Raw genomic sequence first — 20,818 nt, forward strand, 5'->3', positions numbered from 1 at the left:
GAGCAGAAACTAAAAATTTCTAACATCTAGAAGGCCTACACAATTCTCATGGGTATCTAGTCAAGAAACAAAAAGAACCTAAAAAAATCAGAGATGTTAGCAAACTCTTTTTAAACCTAAGCAGCTTTCCAAATGAAAAGAATAAAGAACTCTATTAAATAATCCTAAAGCTTGTTTTTAAAGCTTTTTCAATTACTACTTTATATTTACTGGAAAATAATTGTTTTATCGCCTAAAGACTACAAATATATTTGTAAACATAAAGACCATGTATATTTTAAGAATTAGGCTGCAGTTTTATATCTTAAATGTAAGACGTCGAAACATCAACTAGATAAACTTGGGTGGCTAAGCCCAGAAGCAATACACGTTTAATGAGGCCCTTTGTCTTGAGTTTGTAATACTTGATACGATTTGGCAGAGAGATACTTCTAAAAAGATTCTTCGAACGGGTTGAGTTCAGCAGCTGATCAGAAGTGCACTGAAAAGTTCTTGCTAGGGGTGAATTACAAAATATATATAAGTGAAAGTTGCAAACATATATAAGTGGACTGCCAAATATAAGCATGCAAATTAAATAATGAAATTTCATCACCTCACAGTTAAAGAAAATGTTTCTGTGATTCTGAGATACGAGTAATTTGTGAATTAAAAACTGAAAATTCGCCACAAATTGAATTTTTCTTTTTATACCTATTAAATCTTGTCATAATTACTTTAGGTCTAGAAACCTGTTAACGATGCTTTTTAAAAGCCAGTAAATTGGTCTGTAAGAATTGAATATAAATTCCTGAAATTGCAGTTTGAAGGAACAAGGTAGTTAAGAGAAAGATAGTAAGAGGAAGTCGTAGATTTGCTACGTACTTGCGTCATTTCTTTTTTTCAAAAGCAGAAATGGTTGAAACTGGATACACTCTAATGGGCGTGGATGATGAAGAGACGATATCATTTCTAAAAAGATGACGGAGCAAACAACTTTACAAGACGAATTGGGGAGCAAATTGTGATGGTTAGATGTAATATAGACAGGGGATCTGGGATCATGCTTAATAACCAGAGGGTAGCTACACAGGAAGAACTGACTGGCGGAAAAACTGAATCAGAAAGCCACGACCCGGCAGGCAAGTAGTTGTGATGATGTTAAAACCAGGAAAACTTGTAAGTATACCATATCTTCAAACTATTCAGGTTTTTTATAAAAACAAAGGATAGTCTTACATTCTTTAACGTGAAAGTCAAGATAAAGCTGAGCAAAGAGAAGTATGGAGCAGACTAACTTCAAACCCAAAACTTTTTTTTTTTATTCATTTCAATACAACTTAATGCTCAAGCAAATGGTTATTTAAATAATTTTATTTAAATAATTATAAAACTTTTAGTGAGAATGAATTCAGAGAAGTGCAAATGAAGAAACAATTTTAAACGATCTCTAAACCCAGTCACCATTTGAGAAAAAAAGAGGATGTTTTTTTAAATTTTAACTTTACTACGATATTTGAACCAATTGAATCAATATTAATTTACAGAATCGTCACTGAATCAATATTAATTTGAACACTCAATTTCAAATAACTCCATATTAATTACAAATAATTCCATTTTATTGGTATAAAATTAAGAGGACTCACCCAATAGTCAGGTCAAATGCATCTTTTTTGTTTTCCTCCCAGTTTCGAATTTCATCCATCATTCCGAGGTAAATCATTAGGCTGTTTAATAGAGAAATTTGACTTACAACTAATAAGGCTTCAGTTAGGATGTTATCACCACAATGTCTGACTGAATATGAGGGAGGTTACAATATTTATGTACTAACAGCTGATAAACAAATTTAAATAAATAAATTTAAAGATGTTAAGATACTTAAGTGTAGAAAAAAAAAATGTTGCGTAAAAATTATAATAAGGTTAACTTTGGGTTAAATGTTGGTCCAGAGAAAAACTGCAAAGCTATGGCTTGCATTTTATTTGGCGTATCTTCGGTGCGTTCATTAGGAAAAAAGGAAAAATTAGGTCAAAGATGTAGTGGCTAAGTATAAAAGACAAATCTACTGCGATATAAAAGTTCCATGGTGATGGTTTTTATTATGAAATCGTATATAAAGTCTACTATGCGTAAATGTGGAGATATGTGAAGTTAATTTGTGTGATAATGAGCTTGAGTTCGTCTTAAACCCCAAATAGTTGTGTACATCAATTACCACTGCAGACTCATGAGTATAGTGCGAGTGTTTCGAGATGTCTGGATTGTTTTAGGCTAGGATTTCTGTAGGGGCGCCGAAATTCCTGAAGGAATGGCTAATCTACTCGCCCTTCGTGCCATATTAAAAATTCATTTGATAGTGCTTAAAGTATACGTACATGAAGAACATTACGAGAAAGGATGCTTGGTAGCATTCTTACAATCCCTGACTACCGGCACCCTGTTCTGTTCCTAAGAACTTCCTTTAAAGAAGTGTCTCGTTTCCTTTTAATCTGAAGGAGCTATCTTTAGAATACTTGGGGGGACGCTAGGGGTAGCTGGTAACATGAGCTGCAGCAGTACTCTCAGCTATATATCTAGGATTTCCCGAAGAGCATGATGGGTGACCACCGAATGTTGGAGAACAAAAAAAATGCTCAATCGTGAAAGAGGGCGTGTGGGTTTTGGTCTGGTGGTTATGAAGCGTGGATTTGTAAATGGAAGATCCCCAGTCGAATCCCGAGAAGTATTAGCTTCCGCCCCATCTACGATATCTAACTGGTAGTTGGGCGCTAAGCCTCGACTGAACAAAAAATAGGGCGATTACTTTTAATTTACTAAACTGAGAATCCCCGTGAGGAAGCCAAATAGGAGGCGAGGAGTGAGTTGGCTACAGGGGATGTTATTACTGCCGCCTCCAACAAGCAATACCAAAAGGACCTAGGTGAGTTGTTTCATGGAATGGAGGGCCGCTCAAGTATTGATGGTCTCTCTTGGCACCAATAGGCGGAACAATAGTTTCAAATAAACATTAATCAAAAAAGAGTTGTTCGATAAAACAGCTAAATAAAATAGAAGCTGGCAGAATGAGAGCTTACATCAAAATTCTCAATAAAATAAAAAACTTTTCATTCTAAATTTCCTGTTGTAGGAGCGAACAGTAGGCGGCGGAATCCTTAGATGTTATGATTTAAGGAACATAAATATTCCTCCCTACTTCCATTCCTCAGATAGGTCTTAAACCTGCATTTAAATGAACTAATGATAATTACGTTAAGCACCATCTATTAGAAGGAAAAAATCATTAGTGTTAAACAGCGTACACCAAAGAACCAAGTTAAACTTCTCAGTAAAGTAGATGGAAAGTTAAAATGTGAGACAAAAGATAACAAGACAACCTGCCTGACTGTCATTTACTATGATGAAGACGAGGTTATTACAGGTAACTTTGATTACGTGACTACTATCTCTCTTTAGAACTGTCAAAATCACTGTTTACCTAAAAAGATAACTCTCTAAAGTTATCTAGAATATAATAATGTATCTTAAACTAATATGTACGTAGAAGGAAGTAGAAAAAAAAAAAGAAAATACAATTTTGTAATTCACCCCCAGCAAGAACTTTTCAGTGCACTTCTGATCAGCTGCTGAATTCAACCCGTTCAAAGAATCTTTTTAGAAGAATCTATCTGTCAAATCGTATCAAGTATTACAAACTCAAGACAAAGGGCCTCATTGAACGGTTATTGCTTCTGGCCTATTTATCTAGTTGATGATTTACAGACGTTAGCGGCTAAGATAAACGCCATAAATGAGAAATCAATAGGGAAACAACTTACTATTATTTTATTGATAATGTCCCTATGGCTGGAAGGCCTGCCCGCAGTCTCTTGCACCTACCTTCGTCTATGCATATTGTGAGAATGTTTTAGAAGGAGCCAGAAAAAAAAAGGAAGGCGTTTGCGTTTTTTAGGGTAAGAACATCCACAGGAATGCCAAAATCCCTGAAAATGTGTCTTGTCTACTTCTTTATAAGACTAAGGAAGTATCTTAGATAAAAAGTAAAACCATAATGAAAACTTACGAGATCAGGAATACAGCGTTTAACAAGAAAGCACTTACCTGAAATTAAAGAAAACCGGAAATTAGTAAACGTCACTTTTTACAACATTTTTAAAGTACATATCTAGAAAGAGTAGCAAAAAAAAAAAATAATAATCGCCTCTTTTTTTCAGACGGGGCTTACGTCCAACTACCAATTAGGTGGATGGGGACAATGTTTTACTCATTCACATTTTTTTTCCTAACAAATAAAAGGCTACAAGCAGAGGATTTGAACTGAGTGAGGAATCTTCCACCACTTCGTAACTTGATGGGAAAATCCATGCTTCATAACTCAGTAAATCAACATTCGCCAATAATGTACATATATTTAAAAAGAAAATTATCAGTAATCTTTTCAGCTTAAAAATGAATTCAAATCCTTCAAAATATCAAACTGATTTAGGGACAACTTTTCCTCATGTTTGAACAACTAATGGACAGAGTTAGTTTAAACAAAAAATGAAGAATCATTTTGCACAGTTGAAATACAAATAATACATAATTTAAATAATGATTAAAATCTCTTTGTTTGAACAGGTGGTATATGTGTAATTGACGCATATTCCAAGAAATAAATTATTAAAATTTTTAATAAAATATATTCCAAAAATTCAATTTGTAATGCAAATATGTAGTCAAATAGTAGTCAATTTTAAATTACTTTTACATACGAGGGTCGTTTGAAAAGTCCGTGCAAAAATAAAAACTACTTAATTTTTTGGGGTAAACCTTATTTATTTTTCAACATAGTCTCCTTTTAGGCTTATACACTTCGTCCAACGCTGCTCTAGTTTGTTGATCCCTTCCGAATAATAGGATTTGTCCAAGTCTGAAAAATAGCCATTCGTTTCTGCAATCACCTCCTCGTTTGAATAAAATCTTTTTTCCGCCAGCCATTTCTTCATATTGGGGAACAAATAGTAGTCCGAGGGAGCCAAGTCTGGAGAATAGGGGGGATGTGAAACGAGTTGGAACCCTATTTCCATTAATTTTGCGACCACAACTGCTGAGGTGTGAGCTGGTGCGTTGTCGTGATGGAAAAGGACTTTTTTGTGGGCCAATCGTGGGCGTTTTTCTTACAGTTCGGTTTTCAAACGGTCCAATAACGATGAATAATATGCACCTGTAATAGTTTTACCCTTTTCCAGATAGTCGATGAGGATTATTCCTTGCGAATCCCAAAAGACGGTCGCCATAATCTTTCCGGCCGAAGGAACGGTCTTCGCCTTTTTTGGCGCAGATTCCCCCTTGGTAACCCATTGTTTAGATTGTTCTTTGGTCTCAGGAGTGTAGTGATGTATCCATGTTTCATCCACAGTGACGAAACGACGCTTAAAGTCCTGCGGATTCTTCTGGAACAGCTGCAAACCGTCCTTGCAACACTTCACACGATTTCGTTTTTTTGGTCAAGCGTGAGCAATCGCGGCACCCATCTTGCGGATAGCTTTGTCATGTCCAAATGTTGATGCAAAATATTATGTACCCGTTCATTCGAGATGCCCACAGCACTAGCAATCTCACGCACCTTCACTCTTCTGTCATCCATCACCATATCATGGATTTTATCAATGGTTTCTGGAGTAGTAACCTCAACAGGGCGTCCAGAAGGTTCAGCGTCACTTGTGCCCATATGGCCACTCCGAAAATTTTGAAGCCAATTATAAACTGTTCTAATCGAAGGTGCAGAGTCACCATAATGTTTATTAAGCTTCTCTTTAATCTCCTGAGGCGTTTTGCCTTTCATAAAGTAGTGTTTAATCAGCACACGAAATTCTTTTTCGTCCATTTTTTGAAAATCACTCGACTTCCTCGATTCAAACGAATGCCAAACACAAAGAAATAGACCGATCTGGCTGAAACTTGGTGTGTGTTCTTCCAAGAGATGCTACTAACTAAACATAACCTCGATACGCGCCAGTGGTGCTATCTCTCTCACTTTGCACGGACTTTTCAAACGACCCTCGTATTATTTTCTCAATCAATATTGTGCAATACCAAATAAATTAAATGAAAAGAAAACTTAATCCAAGGCAAAAGGATAAAAGAAAGTGGCCGCGCCAGTAGCAATAAAAGTAATGTTTTTGTGTTTGTATGTATTTAAATAAATATTACTAACACAACAAATACATAATTTATGATGCAACCGACCTTGTCATGTCAATGGTGTGTTCTTTATGCACAGGTTTTTTTTTTTTTTTTTTATTACCGATGGTTGTAGCTAATAAATCTTACAAAATATCTTGCGGCTTATTGTTACTTGAAGAAAATAAAAATAAAATTGCAATAATAAACTATAGTTCTAGCAGAACGATTGGTTGAAGTAGTACTGTGACAAGACATAACTAAATATAATATTGTTTGGAAAACAAAAAAAATATATTATAATAAAATAAAAATACGGCCGGCCATTAATCTTAAATCTTAACTGGAGGGAGCAGCAGCTTACTGAGTGGCTAAGGCTGAGTTTATCCCAAAATATATTTTGGATTAAGAATACAATGTGGCCTTTCAAAATCCTTAATAAACAAACCACCTAAGCATAGGAATTCTAATTGGTTATACTGCTTATTGTGTGTAAGTCTACGCCGAAACCGCTTTTTAAAACGTTTAACATAAAACCTACTACTATACAACATAAAATATTAATTTTAAACAATATTAAAATTGTTTAGATTCTTTAGGGATTTAGGGATTTATTTTTATATACATATGTATATATATATATTTTTTTTTTAATAATAAAAGGATTATGAAAAGAAATATTTAATAAAGTGACCACAACAAAGAGAATTATAAAAATAGAATAAGCCCTTCTTCTTCTTTTTTTTATTCCTGTAAAGGAGGTCCCTCCAATAAATCAGAAAAAAAACCTACGACAGTCTGACCCTGTAATTTATTATTTACAGGGTCACACCGACTTAGATCTGACTTTGGTTATGGTATTATGTGTGAATGAGTAGGTAATTTAGTTGGGGTGGAAAAAGCAGAGAAATGTGTTACGTAAATTTTAGTTTAAAAAAGAGAGAGAATAAAAAACTTGTTTTGTCTCACTTCTTCTATTTTTCAAAGCAAAAAATTATCTTCTATTTGAGCGAATAAATGGATATACGCTTAAGGGTTATCAGGTTACTTTTTTTTATAAGGTGCAGGGGGTTTCTCAACCGATATCCTTCTCCACTACATTCCAAGAGCCAAAAATTCTCATCTCGCAAATCAGTGAGTGTAACGCAATAGAGCAGAACATTAGGAGTAGTTTATTCCTCCTGCCAAAGCGTTCACGCAGAACAGGAGCGGGAGAAAACAGGTCCCACGTAATGTGGTAGGTTACTTCCCGTTGAACTGTTTCATACACCCATAAGTAAGCATAAACCCAGATTAAGGAGGGTATGTTTCCGTAAAAAGAAAAGAAAATAATGAAAAAATCGATTCGATAAAAAGATAATAAGTTCGATTGATTTCAATCAAAAGATCTAATTAGATGGTCTGGTGGTATTTTGAAAACCAATATCAAATTTTGCAGTTTATGATGTTGATCAATTTTCGATCATGATCAAATACCCGATCTTTTTTTAAATGTTTTCAGGCATATTTCACTCACGACACAAAGTTCCAAAAATTTCAATAGCGCAACCACTCGATTACAACATAATCGAACAATAAATGAGAGGTAGTTTCCTCCTCTTTCTGTCACAATCTGCACAATGGTTCCGAGCTGATAATCTCCACCTTATACAGAGATGCTTTCTGAACCCACCATGCAGTATGAATAGCCGTGTGATCAGAGTCACTTTGGCTCTTTGTTTACACAGCCAAGGCATCATGGTCTACAGCTTTGTTGTAACCCCCAGGACAAATCACCAACTGGTACAAAAAAATAAAATTAATAAAACAAATAAAAAAAATTAATCAACAGAGAAAATGCCAGTATAATCACTTTAGCCCAAATTGATTAATGCGCCAGGAATTAAGATTACAAGCACTATTGTTATACAGAACGTTGCTTACTATTGTTAACTTCAATTTACTAAGGGAACGTGCTCTGAAACCGTAATATATCTTTTTAATAATACATATCTAGACACAGAAGTGCTGCTATTGGAGTGAAATCTAAAAAACTTTCATTTCATACCTTAGATTTTCATCATTTAATACAATTTTTGAGTTACGTTTTTTATTATGAAAAAAAAAAAAAAAAAAGGTTGTATGCAATGAGTTTGAGCTATTTTTATTTTCTTTCATTTAAAAGCAAGTGAATGGGGAAAGATTTTTCAAGAGAGTGCTTCAAGAACACAAGGTTTAATGCGGTGTTACATGACAAAGAGAACTGTCTTGATTTGGTCATACGAGAAAGATGACAGAAAGAAAAGAACTGTAAAGGGATGTAGAAGGAAAGGTAGGTCGCAAATACCGAAGAAATAAGAGAAGAAAAACATTGTTAAAAAAGGAATTAGGGAGACATAGATCTAGGTTCGAAACAGGTAGATTTTTTCAAACAAAATTATTCGGCAACACCACGCTATCCAAAAAATCCGACTACAAAGTGATAATTTATAAAACAATTAGTTAAGATTACCATAGAAAGATTTGAAATAGGACTTCAGGCCTAGATTTGAGAAAATTGTTTCAGGACATTAAGGCGCGGAGTATTTTCCAGTGCAGTGTCGGTCTTCAGACAGTGTTCTCTCTTTATAGACAACTCTATATATATCACCGGACGGACAGAGAACTATAAGAAGTTCCTAGGAAAGAGGAAATCTATGGACTAGCAGCTGGATTAGAAAAACCCGTGATTTCCGCGTAGGATACATTACCTGCTAATCACTGCGATGCATAGGGGCCTGGCAGATGATAGCCTATGTAGGTTCTGTCAGGAAGAGGAGGAGGAAACGGCACTGCACGTGTTGTATCAGTGTGAAAGGCTCGTCTGGCTAAGGATGTTACATTTCGGGGAGGAAAAACCAAGGCCTGTGAGCTTTACCAGCATTAAGAGTCTGATCAAAAGGACAGGTCTGGAGGGTGAGCTTTAGAGTGAGGGGAGCCACAATAGATCCAAAGGGGTCGCAGTAGCGTAGGCCTTGAGGCCGCCCTAGCCTAATCTATCTATCTATCTAATCACTGCGATAATTTTTTCTATTGTACATTCTTTATGATGTGTACACTATTCGGGTTTATGATACCAGTAAGTAAAGAAGATTTCATTCTGCCCGATTTGTAGATGTAACGACAGTGATCACATTTTAAGGAATAGCTGCCCAAAAGGCATTTACCTGTAGTATTTTTTATACGTAATGGTACATAGAGATAGATAGAAAAAAAAAACCCTATGTCGATAGGGGTACTATCATGATGAGGGGACAGAAATAAATTAGAAATTGAAGTTTAAGTGTGAGTATCTGCTGATTAGAGATACTTTGAAGCTATTATGCTTCAGAGGGCTCTAAAGCTAACATATATGAATCTATACTTGCGTGGGAAATCACTATTATTTTTCTAAAATCAATCTACATATTGCACTCTATTTTGAAAAATAAAGTTTATTTAAAAAAATAAACTTTATTTCGGTAACAAATGTTAATCATAAAAATGTAAAAACCATTTTTGAAAAAAGTTACTTTATTTTAAGCCCTGCCTGAAAAAAAAAAAAATAGGCGATTACTTTTACTTAAATATATATTTTTGGGTCCTAGACCAGCAAAAAGAAATAAGCCACAAATAAGTGAGAAATAAATAAAAAGAAGTTAATGATAGCAAATAAAAGAAAATGACTTGGAACTTGGCAACCATAGCGTATCCCCCCCCAAAAAAAACGATGTTTTATGAAATACAATACTCTTGTGATAAAAAAAATTCCTTTTCATCTTATTTCTCCATTCATCCTCCTTGAACTGTCTACCCATAATCAACTGTGATTCTAGAACAACCATCAAAAAAGAATGTTTAAAATCTGAGAAATGAATGACAGAATAAAGTATGATTTATAAAAAATAAATAAGAATGTAGATTTGGGCCAAAAAGGAATTTAATAGGGGGGTAGTCTCCTGAAAAAAAAAAAAAATCTTTCTAGAAACATAAGACTTGACAGCGAAAAATACAGCTGGGAAAGCCCCAGTAATGGAAAAGGCGGGATTGGAATGATGGGCATATCCCGATTTTCATTTTAATGCCCTACAAAAAAACCTTGTTGTCATTAAGGTATCTTTCTCTGTGCAGTCGAAGCTGTAATGTATCTAAATCTCCTACTAAGGCTGAAGTTAATTTGGGTTTCTGCAACTAGAATACATAACAATCAATTCTGAGTAGCTTACAGGAAAGACTACGGATGTAATGTGGTATTGGGGTCCGATTCCCCATCTAGGTCTTAAATGTTTTTGGATAAAACAAGAAATTTGTGGTAAAGTAAGCTGGTAGTTGTCGTAAAGCCCATCTGAAAAATTAACTTTTCTTAAATTTCTTTTTTAAATGCAATTTGGAATCAACTTAAGCGGAGCTTCATTACCAACTACAAGAGGAGTGAAGAAAACTGGTCCAATTTACACCATCTTCAAGAAATAAATTTATCAGATTAATGTATCAGGTTCATAAAAAAAAAAATTATCAGTAGTTAAAATCATCTAAGGAGGAAAAAGAAACATGACTAGTAGAATAAAAGATTTGATTTTTATCTCCTATTTAGTGGATATTTTATTTTTAATCCATCCTTTCACCTAAACAAAAAAGACAAAAACTTGCGCCCCTTTGTACTTTGGTCATGTTTTGAAAGGGAAGAGTTTATACTTGGATCATGTCTTGAAAGGGAAAAGAAATATGAGAACACCTTTATTTTTTGTAACGATGTTTTTATAACAATCATTATGCTATTAGCAACTAACAAGAGTAAAAATAAAAAAGGTATAGAACAACACTTTAACCCTCTTAATAAAAATAAATTTATTCAGATTTATATCTTTGAAAAATGGAGAAAAGGTCAGTATAAAAAAAGATATTCATCAATAACAGTCTGCTAATATAGAAATTTATTCATAAAAATATAATTGAGTTATATATAGGATATGTTTTTTATTAAGTATATAATAGGCAAATAATAATCATAATGTAGATTATGTTTTAAGACAATGCAAAGAAGAAAATAAATAAAAGCAAACTTGAAAAGAAACATAAAAAAAAGAACGTCAGAATCGATGGGTTTATTTTAATAATGTGCAGTTAGTTTAGGTACATCATCATTTTGCTTAGATCACGATTTTTTCCCGTTCACAATTATCTTTTATCAACAATATCTGGGTTCCCATTTACTATCTCATTCTACCTTGGAAACTAAAAAAAATAAAATTGAGGATTCATAATCTGATTTTTAAAATCAGTTTCTTTCTTTTCAAAAATACCTTAAGAAATAATTTCTATCTACCATCGGACTCTTTCAAAACTAGTATTTCAATTTCTGAACTAATAATTAAATAAGATGTTAGGTAATCAAGGGTGTGAGGAAAAAAGAAAGATTCTTCAATTGCAGACCTTTACACCTAGTTATCCGTAGAATGGTAGCCCCACAATTGACGTAGACGTTAGGCATTCTTTATTGCTTTTAGATTTCATTCTCAGTAAAATCATAATTCTAGATCTATTTGTAAGTAAAAGTACCAAATGGTATCTCACTTTGGAAAATTGTAAGTTTTAAAAGTAAATTCTTCCATAAATTAACATCTACTTGAAGGAGAGGTGTTATTTGAGAAAATAACTTAATCTAGAATCTAAATAATCACTTCTGTTGATTTGAATTTAACTATTAACTACAGCTGTACGATTATCTTCTATTATGCTACCAAAAGTCTTGGTATTTATTTTTATTCTGTTATCTTTTCTAAAGAGTAAATGCAGCTTACAACTGTATCCTACTTAGAAGAGTAAAGAAGAACTTTCTTCATTGATAATTATGAAAGAAACCCTAGGATTGATTAAAAAGTTGCTTGTTCATTACAAGAAGACGGTAATCTGAATTCTCTTCCACTTCTTCTAGAATCGACAGCTTTCTAGGGCAATTTTCAATGATCTCTTTTTACCCAGAGAAACTTTACTGATACCTTATTCCATTTTTAAGATTGCTACCATTTCTTCAATTTCTGCAAGTAATATGATTTATGCCGGTAGGATGTGTACGTAGCAAACCAATTTATGTAATTGCATTCTGGCGGCTGTCATTATTAATAAAAATGCATTAGTTTTTTTTTTTTTTTTTTTAACGAAAATATTTCACTGCATCTAAGTTCATCCGCATAGCTAAGATGCGCTGATATCTAATCTTGATATTATGCCATAATTGCGAACATTTTCCCCTACTTCGCTACTAACGTTCATTCCGTCTAAGATATGCACCCACGCAGAATGTAAATAAAAATAATATTTACATGCACACAAAAATCAGTATTTTTTTTTAAATAAGAATTTATTAAACTTAAAATCCATACTTGGCCACCACCAAAAAGAATTTGAGGAGAATAACTTTAAAGATTTAATCTTAAGAGTTTAATCTTTCAATTTTCTTTTATAAATAATATAATTTGAGGAAAAATAAATAGTTCTTTTAGGTAGCTAGAGATTTCTGTTTTATAGCCCTACATTATACTTTTCTTAACTGTGTAAGAAAAGGTTCTGCCCCCAACAATAATCCAGCTTCATCACTAGCCAAGACTTCTGGGGCAACGCAAGATGCTATGAGGATTGCCAACAAGAAAGCTGAAGACGGAGGATTTTAGAGAAAGAAGAAAAAAAAAACATTCCAGCAAATCACTCGTTTGAAGCAACAACCAAAAACCTTTTGCCCTAATCGCCTACCATCTTTTCTACGTTACTTCATTTCAGCAGCCATCATTCATTTATTAGGTCGGTGTAGTTATTTAGTTAAATATAAATCTAGTCTAGTAGTGTTTTCTTGGTGTTTTCTTTAATTTACCTTCTAGATTTAACTTCTATTTACTCAAATCAATTCTCTATGCATTCTCCTTCTTACACAATCTACCCAAGTATTCCTTCGCTGAATAATCATGTTAATCGTTTCTAGCTAGAATAAAATACCTGGAAGCAGGCAACGTAGATAGCACGCGAGACAAAATTTAATAAACAAGATGATTTCAAGGTCTTCTACGAATAAGGGCAATATAAAGCAATTATTGCTCGTACCGAATTTCATGAACTTTTTAATTTCTCTCGATGGAAAAAAATATTGTTTGTTTGTTTGTTTGGAGAGAGGGAAAAAATGTAAATAGGAATTTTTCTTAACGACTGCAACGTAAAAGTTAAATTTTGTGATAACATTGAATTTTACCAAATTCTTTAGACTTTTACCAGACAGAGTGGTGCGTGGTGTGATCTACTAAAAATTACTAAATACACTTTATTGATGTATCTAGTTAAACTGTATACTAGAAAGGGTTATACTAGAAAGGGTACCGACCAGGTATTTAAAACATTTGACATCCTAGCTTGCTGTGGAAACTAAAGGGAATCCTTCCTTTCACTTATTACCCAAGTATCTACTTAAAATCCTTTCCCAAACAATCGCTCCTTCTGAATCCTTACAGGCTCTTTGTAAACACCAATGAATACGCAAATCTACGCCGATGTTGTTCAACTGGAAAGTGCTCTTTCGTCTCTTTATACAAATTTTGAATGCCGCAATTTCGTCATTCCTCACTAAAATAATCTCTAGATATATTTGACATTGCTTCCAATATGACTTTCGCGCTATTTACAAAAAAAACTCTTGAAAAATCTGGTTTTGTAAGAAGAAAGATTTAAATCTATGCACCCTTCGACAAGCAGCAATCCATTCACCTCCCCAATGGTACAAATTCCCCCTACTTAATAGGATGAAAAAATTAATGCCAGTTTCAGTCATTATAAACTTTATTCTGCCGAGCTTTCGACCTAGGGACTAGGTCATCTTCAGGGCTAACTTACAATATACTGTTTTACATCATTAGATGGTGTCTTCTGTCTTGTCTGTTCATGGACTGAGAGAAGACACCCAACTCTCTAATGATGTAAAAAAAGTATATTGTAAATTAGCCCTGAAGATGACCTAGTCCCCTAGGACGAAAGCTCGGCAGAATAAAGTTTATAATTGACTGAAACTGGCATTAATTTTTTCATCCTATTGAAACCATGATTCAGTCACCAAAAATAATGAACAATAATTCCCTACTTAAATTTTAGATTTGCGCTATCCTGGTCTCGAATCTTGATAAACGACTCTCCTCGGACCCACACACTCAAAACTGGAACTTCTCTCTTGAATACTTGACCGATGTTCCGATGTAATAGACTCGCAATACCTGTTGAACGATTTCGGCCAAACTTTAGTAAAAAGGAATTGTCTATAGAGAACCAAAACAGAGTACCAGGAATTAGCTTTCTGTGACTTTTTGCTTTTTTTTATATATATATATATTAACTCACTTGATACAAAGACCTTGGCGCTGTTAATATTTTTTCAAAGCTAGTAATTTGACGCTACAAGAAGAGAAAGGAGAAACCTTTGTAAATACACGTGTCAAAATAAAAAAAATATGTTATGGGCTGTTTCATATATTAAAGTTCTACGCAATTCACCATAAAGAACTGTTTATTTTACTAGCTTTGGCGCTGGGCGAATGTCCGTCCGTTCGTCCGTCTCTCTCACCCTCTTTCTCTCCCACTCTCATTCTCTCCTGTGTGTGACAGGAAATTGTAGGCAGTAAAGAAAGAAAGGGTGTGGTGCCATTCTTCTCTTGAATATGGCCCACCATAAGTTAAGGTAACCTGGCTAGCCATCCTGGGTACGTACAGCCGTTCACCACCATGGTTTGTTTGTGAGTGTGTTTCAATACATGGAACAGTTTTCTTTCTCTTTTTTTCCGTCACTCCACACTCTGTTCTATTTCCAGTCCCGGGGACTGTGCTCATGGTTGACTGGCAAGCTCTTTTTAATTACATACAAAGTTTCAGAAGGAGGTTGACCTAATTTTTTATATTTTATTTTTAGGGGTCGTGCAATAAAACAAAAGCAAAAAAATTGTATTGTGCTATTTATGTGTGCGTCTGTATGTTTTAATTAATTTATGATTCGAAGGAAAACAAAGATGAAACAAATACTAAAATTTAATTTTTCCAAGGGTTACCTTTCTCTAAGATCACCTAAAATACGAAAACATTTTTTCCCCCCCTCCTCTCAGGATAATAGCTAGATCATCTTCTCTATAACTAACTGAGCTGATTAATCCCAGAATCATTAACCCAGTTAAAGACTGGCGACTCTAAGAATCTATAGTAGATTATGCACTTATGAGGGGATAAGGCCAATATAAGATTTCCTGGGGGTTGCTTGGACATCCTAATACGAGTAAGAATTTTTAACTGAATTTGAATAAGGACTAATTAAATAAGGATTAATTATAAGGCAGCAGAACGCCTGTTCGAATGATATTTATCTAGCAGCGAACATGACCCAAAAGAGGTGTCACAAAAGCCCTTTTGTGGGGGTGGGTGGAGAATACGTGAAAATCTCAAACGTAGACTAGTGAAAAGTTTCATTATGAGCTACTCAACTTTGGTATAATACAAAGAAAATGAGCGAACGGGCCATTCACGCTAAGGTTTGTTGCGGGCATATTGTGAAACTGAACATTTTCAGATGTCTTATGACCACTCAACCAAGCTCTCTATACAAAGGGTTCTAGGAAGACGGGCAGCAAGGATTAACCATTCACAGGAGCCTTAAATACCCATTGACTTCCCTAGATATTATAATAATGGCCCACCATAAATAGAAATAAGTAGGAAGATTCTAGGAACATTAAAAAAAATCCTTTTAATTCCTGGTAACTATTCAAGTTCTAAATAAAATTATCAGAAAGAACGCAGAACCGGTATTTTGGGGCAACCACTCATAGGAGTTAATACCTAAACGTCCCCTCCCCATCACCCAACAATCCTTTTCAAACTCATTGCAACAAGCCAGGTGCTGGAAGTTATGAATAACCATTTTCTTGTCAACTAAGTGCCATCAATCTTCCAGCTTCTCCACTAAGTCAATTAAGACAAGCACGACACCTCAGGTTATGGTAACTCCGGCTGCACATATTCTGAGAAGTATGGAGCTGATCGTCATCATCATTTAAAATGCCTGAGAAATGACCAGGAGTCAAAAGTAGAGATATCCTCTCACCTAGAGCCTTCCCAGATACTGAGACTTCTCACAACAAAACTGAAATTAGAAAGGGTGCTGCAGGATGGATCTTGCCTAACACTTTAATAAGATGAGGCAATAGTTCCAAAGGTACTCCCCTAGATCCACCCAAAACAACTCAAAAACCTCTTTTCCCGATCATTTGGCTTCATCATGTGTTTTTGAGATTCACAATGACTTAAATGATATCATCCTGACGATCACACAATAATTGCCACACTTCCTTCTCAAAAAAAAGTTACTCAATATTTTATTAAGTAATACGAGTGGGCAGAACTTACACAGTGGAAGTCTCAAGACAATAAATTTTGTACTCCAGTATGTTAACTTAAAGATACATTATACGTGACAGAGAAAGTAAATCAACCAGACATAACACATAGATCCTATTGTTTAACAAGAATGTCAACCTAATGTCCAATATTACTTTGTCACTACCACCTTCAAAGTGAATACTTAGTAGTAAAGGTGAAATTTATAAGTGACAAGTTAAGGCTGAATATTTACATGATATTATAATACATAAGATATATTTTTTTTTTCAGAAGCCTGCCGAACACATGGGTTGGGCTACCCAAGGAGATTTTATCATTCAGCTTCAGATTAAGGTTCTGGAGATACAAGTTTGAATGCATGAAAGCGCATCTTACAACAGATAAAATTGTTAACATTGAAATATTTGTTTTATTATTAGGAGTACTTACACAAAAAAAAAGGAAAGAAAGATACTTATATATCACTGACTAATTAAACTAGACTTTAACCATTAAAAGTAAGCTTTAACCATTAAACGCAATAAAAACCCAATAAAAAAATCTTTTGCATCCACTACGTGATAGACCGGCAAGATAAGTTCCATATAGAAAAGCCATGTGTTCAAAATCACGATAAAAAAAGAGGACTTAATTAAGTTTGCTCTTGATATAAGGGGAAAAAAAGTCTATTGGAAGAAAGTCTGGTACAATTTTTAAGCATTTTTACTGCACAATAAAGTTGCTGCATGAATTTGCAATCATTTAACTTGGTAATTTATTTACTATTTGTACTCAACTAATAAAGAAGACAAAGTATTTCTTGTAATCATGCGGAAACTCGGACTTTTTCGAGTTTTCAAATACATATATGTTTAAGAGCGAGGCTTGCCTCTAAAGCGCCATTACTGTTGTATTGGGCTCCTTTATACTATTATTAAGAATCAAATATGGGACTGAATTTCAAAATTTAAAGAAACCGGAAGGCCTGCCATAGTAAGAGAAAGTCGTATGGGTGTACACGTCACCAGATAGTTGTTTTCATTAGTCAGAAAAGTATTTCCCATTCAATGAGTATCGGAGGCTGACTAAAAAAATGTCTCCAGTTTCCGGTTGACCAATTGAGGCCTAAAAATTATTATTGTGCCGAAATATAAATTTTTCTATTTTTTTAGGGGGGATTTTACGTTTTTAATTTGCAATAAATACCACACGCATACACAATATGTTTTAATGATAGCAATATTCTTGTTTTTTTTACAAGAAGGAGTAAGAGAAAATTATATACGTACACACCAAATATACATTATTTTAACTGGTAAATAGTCAAGAGGGTATCTTTTAAGAATTTATTTCCTAAATTGCTAAAATAAACGCGCGACTTTCATCCTAATTTCAATGCAATAAAAAATGTAAATCATTAAAAATAAAAGTCTTATTTATTTGTTGGTAAAAAATAAAAAATAAATAGCAGGCACACTCAATAAAATTTTCAACTGAGAACAGGGTTATTCCTAACAAAGAAATGCTTTAAGAGGGAAGCAGGATTCTGTAAGTATGGGTGCGCAATATAGAGTCACTCACTAATGGTGTCGGTAAAAGATGAAAGGGGACTTTATATACACATTATTATGTTGACTCTCTTCTAGCTTCTCTCTCTCTTCGCAGTACTTCAACAAACATGTACCATACTAAACGTTCCGCGGGAGGAATGGGTGAAGCCTAGGGGGGGTGGGGAGAGTCTATCCCTAATACACACACTAAACATAATAGTACCGTCATAATAAGTGCATACTAAATTGAAAATTACCCCAAACACTAATATGATGTTTTAAAGGGAATATTTTCGGTTATTATTTTTTCTTTGTAAATCAAAATCTGCCTACAAATTTGCATGGAAAAGAAATGTATCTAAAATAATATACAAACGTTACTTGACCAACATTGCAGGTGAACATAGGGAGATTTGCATTTTTTCGGACAGTCAAGCGGCACTGAAGGCCCTCTCTTCCTTCAGAACTACCTCTTCCCTGGTCTGGGAATGTAAAAAGGCCCTAGATCAACTGGCTCGGCACAACAAAGTCCGATTGGAATGGGTGCCGGGCCATGTGGGGATTAAGGAGAATGAAATAGCGGATCAGTTGGCCAGGAATGGAGCTAGTACTCCTTTCAATTGTCCGGAACCAGTCCTGGGGATCACTGGGGGTTCAGTTCGTGAGGCTCTCAGGGATTGGATCTGGAGAGAACATGAAAGGTACTGGGTGATGCTTCCTGGGGTCAAACACAGCAAGAGGGTCATGTCCTTGTTGTGCAAACAAAGAACTAAAGTGACTCTAGGTTTGGGCAGGAACCAGATCACTTTGGTTACAGGCCTTCTCACAGGGCTCGGAAAGTTCAGAAAGCTGCTGCACAAGATAGGGCTTATTAGCTCGGAACCATTGTGCAGATTGTGCCAGGAGGAGGAGGAGGAAACGGCCTCTCACCTGTTGTTCGATTGCGTTGCAATTGAGAGACTGCGCTACGACATCTTTGGAACTTTGAGGCCAAAGGAGATCGTAGCGCAGAAGGAACTAGTAGGGAAAGCTCTCGACCTTTTTAGAAGGGGAGGTTTCACTTATTAGACTTAAGGGGAAGGCACAATAAGCCTCTTGTGGCTGTCGTGCCGTGGGGATAAGGTCCCGCCCCGTCATTTCTAATCTAATCTAATTAACCATCATAAATAATAAAGATTTTGCAAAAATTGACGTGCAAAAAAAAACAAAGGCACAAAACTGAATGAAGGCGAAAATATGAATGGTATTTTTAGTCTCGTAATTTAGCCTTTATGAATTTATATTAACCTTTTTAGTAACCGTAAAAATATTAAAATAAGGACCAAATATTTGGACCGACGAGACCTACGAAGCTAATATGCATTGTGGTACTGGGTTCGATTCCCGGACTAGAGGCCTTGGATTTTATTTAATGGTTAATATGAGAAATTTATAGTAAAGTATGTTTGCTAGTCGCCTCCGTCCACGACACCTAATTGGTAGTTGGACGTAAAGTCCGCCTGAAAAACTAGGCAATTACTTTAGTTTACAATTTGGACCGATTCCTCGCTAATTTGAATACTTAATTTAACCTTTAATTTACATTACGTTCATACAGGGCGTTTCAGTTTCTAATAGCCAAACACTGGAGATCAATTGTTACTGTTCAAGTAAAACTGAAAAAATATTAAGTAAAGATTTATCTAAAAATTCTTCCTTCAGGAAGCCTAAAAAAAAAAAATCATACAGTATTAAATAAAATTAAATTTGCTAAAAATGTGCTGAGATTCAATGAAATCCGATTACACTACGCGAGAGAGCATTGAATTTCTCATATCTCACCAGATTCTAATTTGGATAAACTATTAAATCTACTTCTTTTTATTAGTAATTACTTCTTTTTGGGGTTTTTATCGGAAATATTCGCTATGGGGTCCCCTGAGACAGAAAAATTGATTTTCAATGAATAATTGATCACTGGAATAAAGAAACAAATCGCATTTCAAATATCCTACGAATAAAAACAAAACAATTTTCCAGTGAAAAACGTTTTTAATAAAAATGGAACAGTATTTATTTACTTGGGAAATCGCTTTTCTAAAGTTTGACTATCAGTAGTAGACAGATGGATTTCAGCCAAAATCTTACAATAGGCAAAAAAAGTATTTGCACACCCTGTTATTTTAAGTTTTCATATAAAAAAAAATTCGCTTTTTTACCCAAATTACGTTTATTTAACTTCTTAAATCAAGCACTATAAGATGATAAATATAAATATGCAAAAGAGTCAAATAAATTAAGTATAAAGAACATAATGTTATTTTATACTGCAAAAAAAGTATTAGCACACCTAGTTAAACATTGCAAAAACTAATTTGGTTGACCCATAACCAATCATAACTTTGTCCTTAATATTTAGTGTGCATCCCTTTAGCTTCAATTACGGCTTGTAACGCCTTACGATTGATTCAACTAAGTTTCTTGTCACCTCATCTGATAAATTGTTCCAGGAATCAACTAACACCTGTCTTAAGTGCTCCTTACTTGTAATAGAGGTCTGGCGGACTTTCCTGTCCAGAATATGCCACAGATTTTCAATTGGGTTCAGGTCTGGTGATTGAGGTGGGTTCAGTAATCTTCTTGGTGCATTATAAAGAAGCCATTCTTTTGTAATGTTGGCCGTATGTTCTGGATGGTTATCCTGCTGGAAATGAAAATCGTTCTCCAAACCTAATTTTACAGCACTTGCC

The 20,818-nt window shown here is 34.6% G+C and overlaps 1 protein-coding gene across 15 annotated transcripts in view; it reads right to left on the reverse strand.

Moving 5' to 3' along the window:
* The window catches only part of by (focal adhesion protein tensin), a 572,440-nt gene that overhangs the window by 188,604 nt on the left and 363,018 nt on the right, over positions 1–20,818 (reverse strand). For 9 of the 15 annotated variants that reach the window (XM_074132644.1, XM_074132635.1, XM_074132647.1 and 6 more), the window contains one exon: positions 4,046–4,083. The exons of the other annotated variants lie outside the window; for them this stretch is intronic. In XM_074132644.1, the coding sequence (XP_073988745.1) occupies positions 4,046–4,083 (38 nt within the window). The remainder of the gene's footprint in view (positions 1–4,045; positions 4,084–20,818) is intronic. 15 annotated transcript variants of the gene reach the window in all.

This window comes from Rhodnius prolixus, unplaced genomic scaffold (genome assembly GCF_049639745.1).
Source record: "Rhodnius prolixus isolate KJV_2025 unplaced genomic scaffold, Rpr scaffold_4, whole genome shotgun sequence".
Taxonomy (NCBI): domain Eukaryota; kingdom Metazoa; phylum Arthropoda; class Insecta; order Hemiptera; family Reduviidae; genus Rhodnius; species Rhodnius prolixus.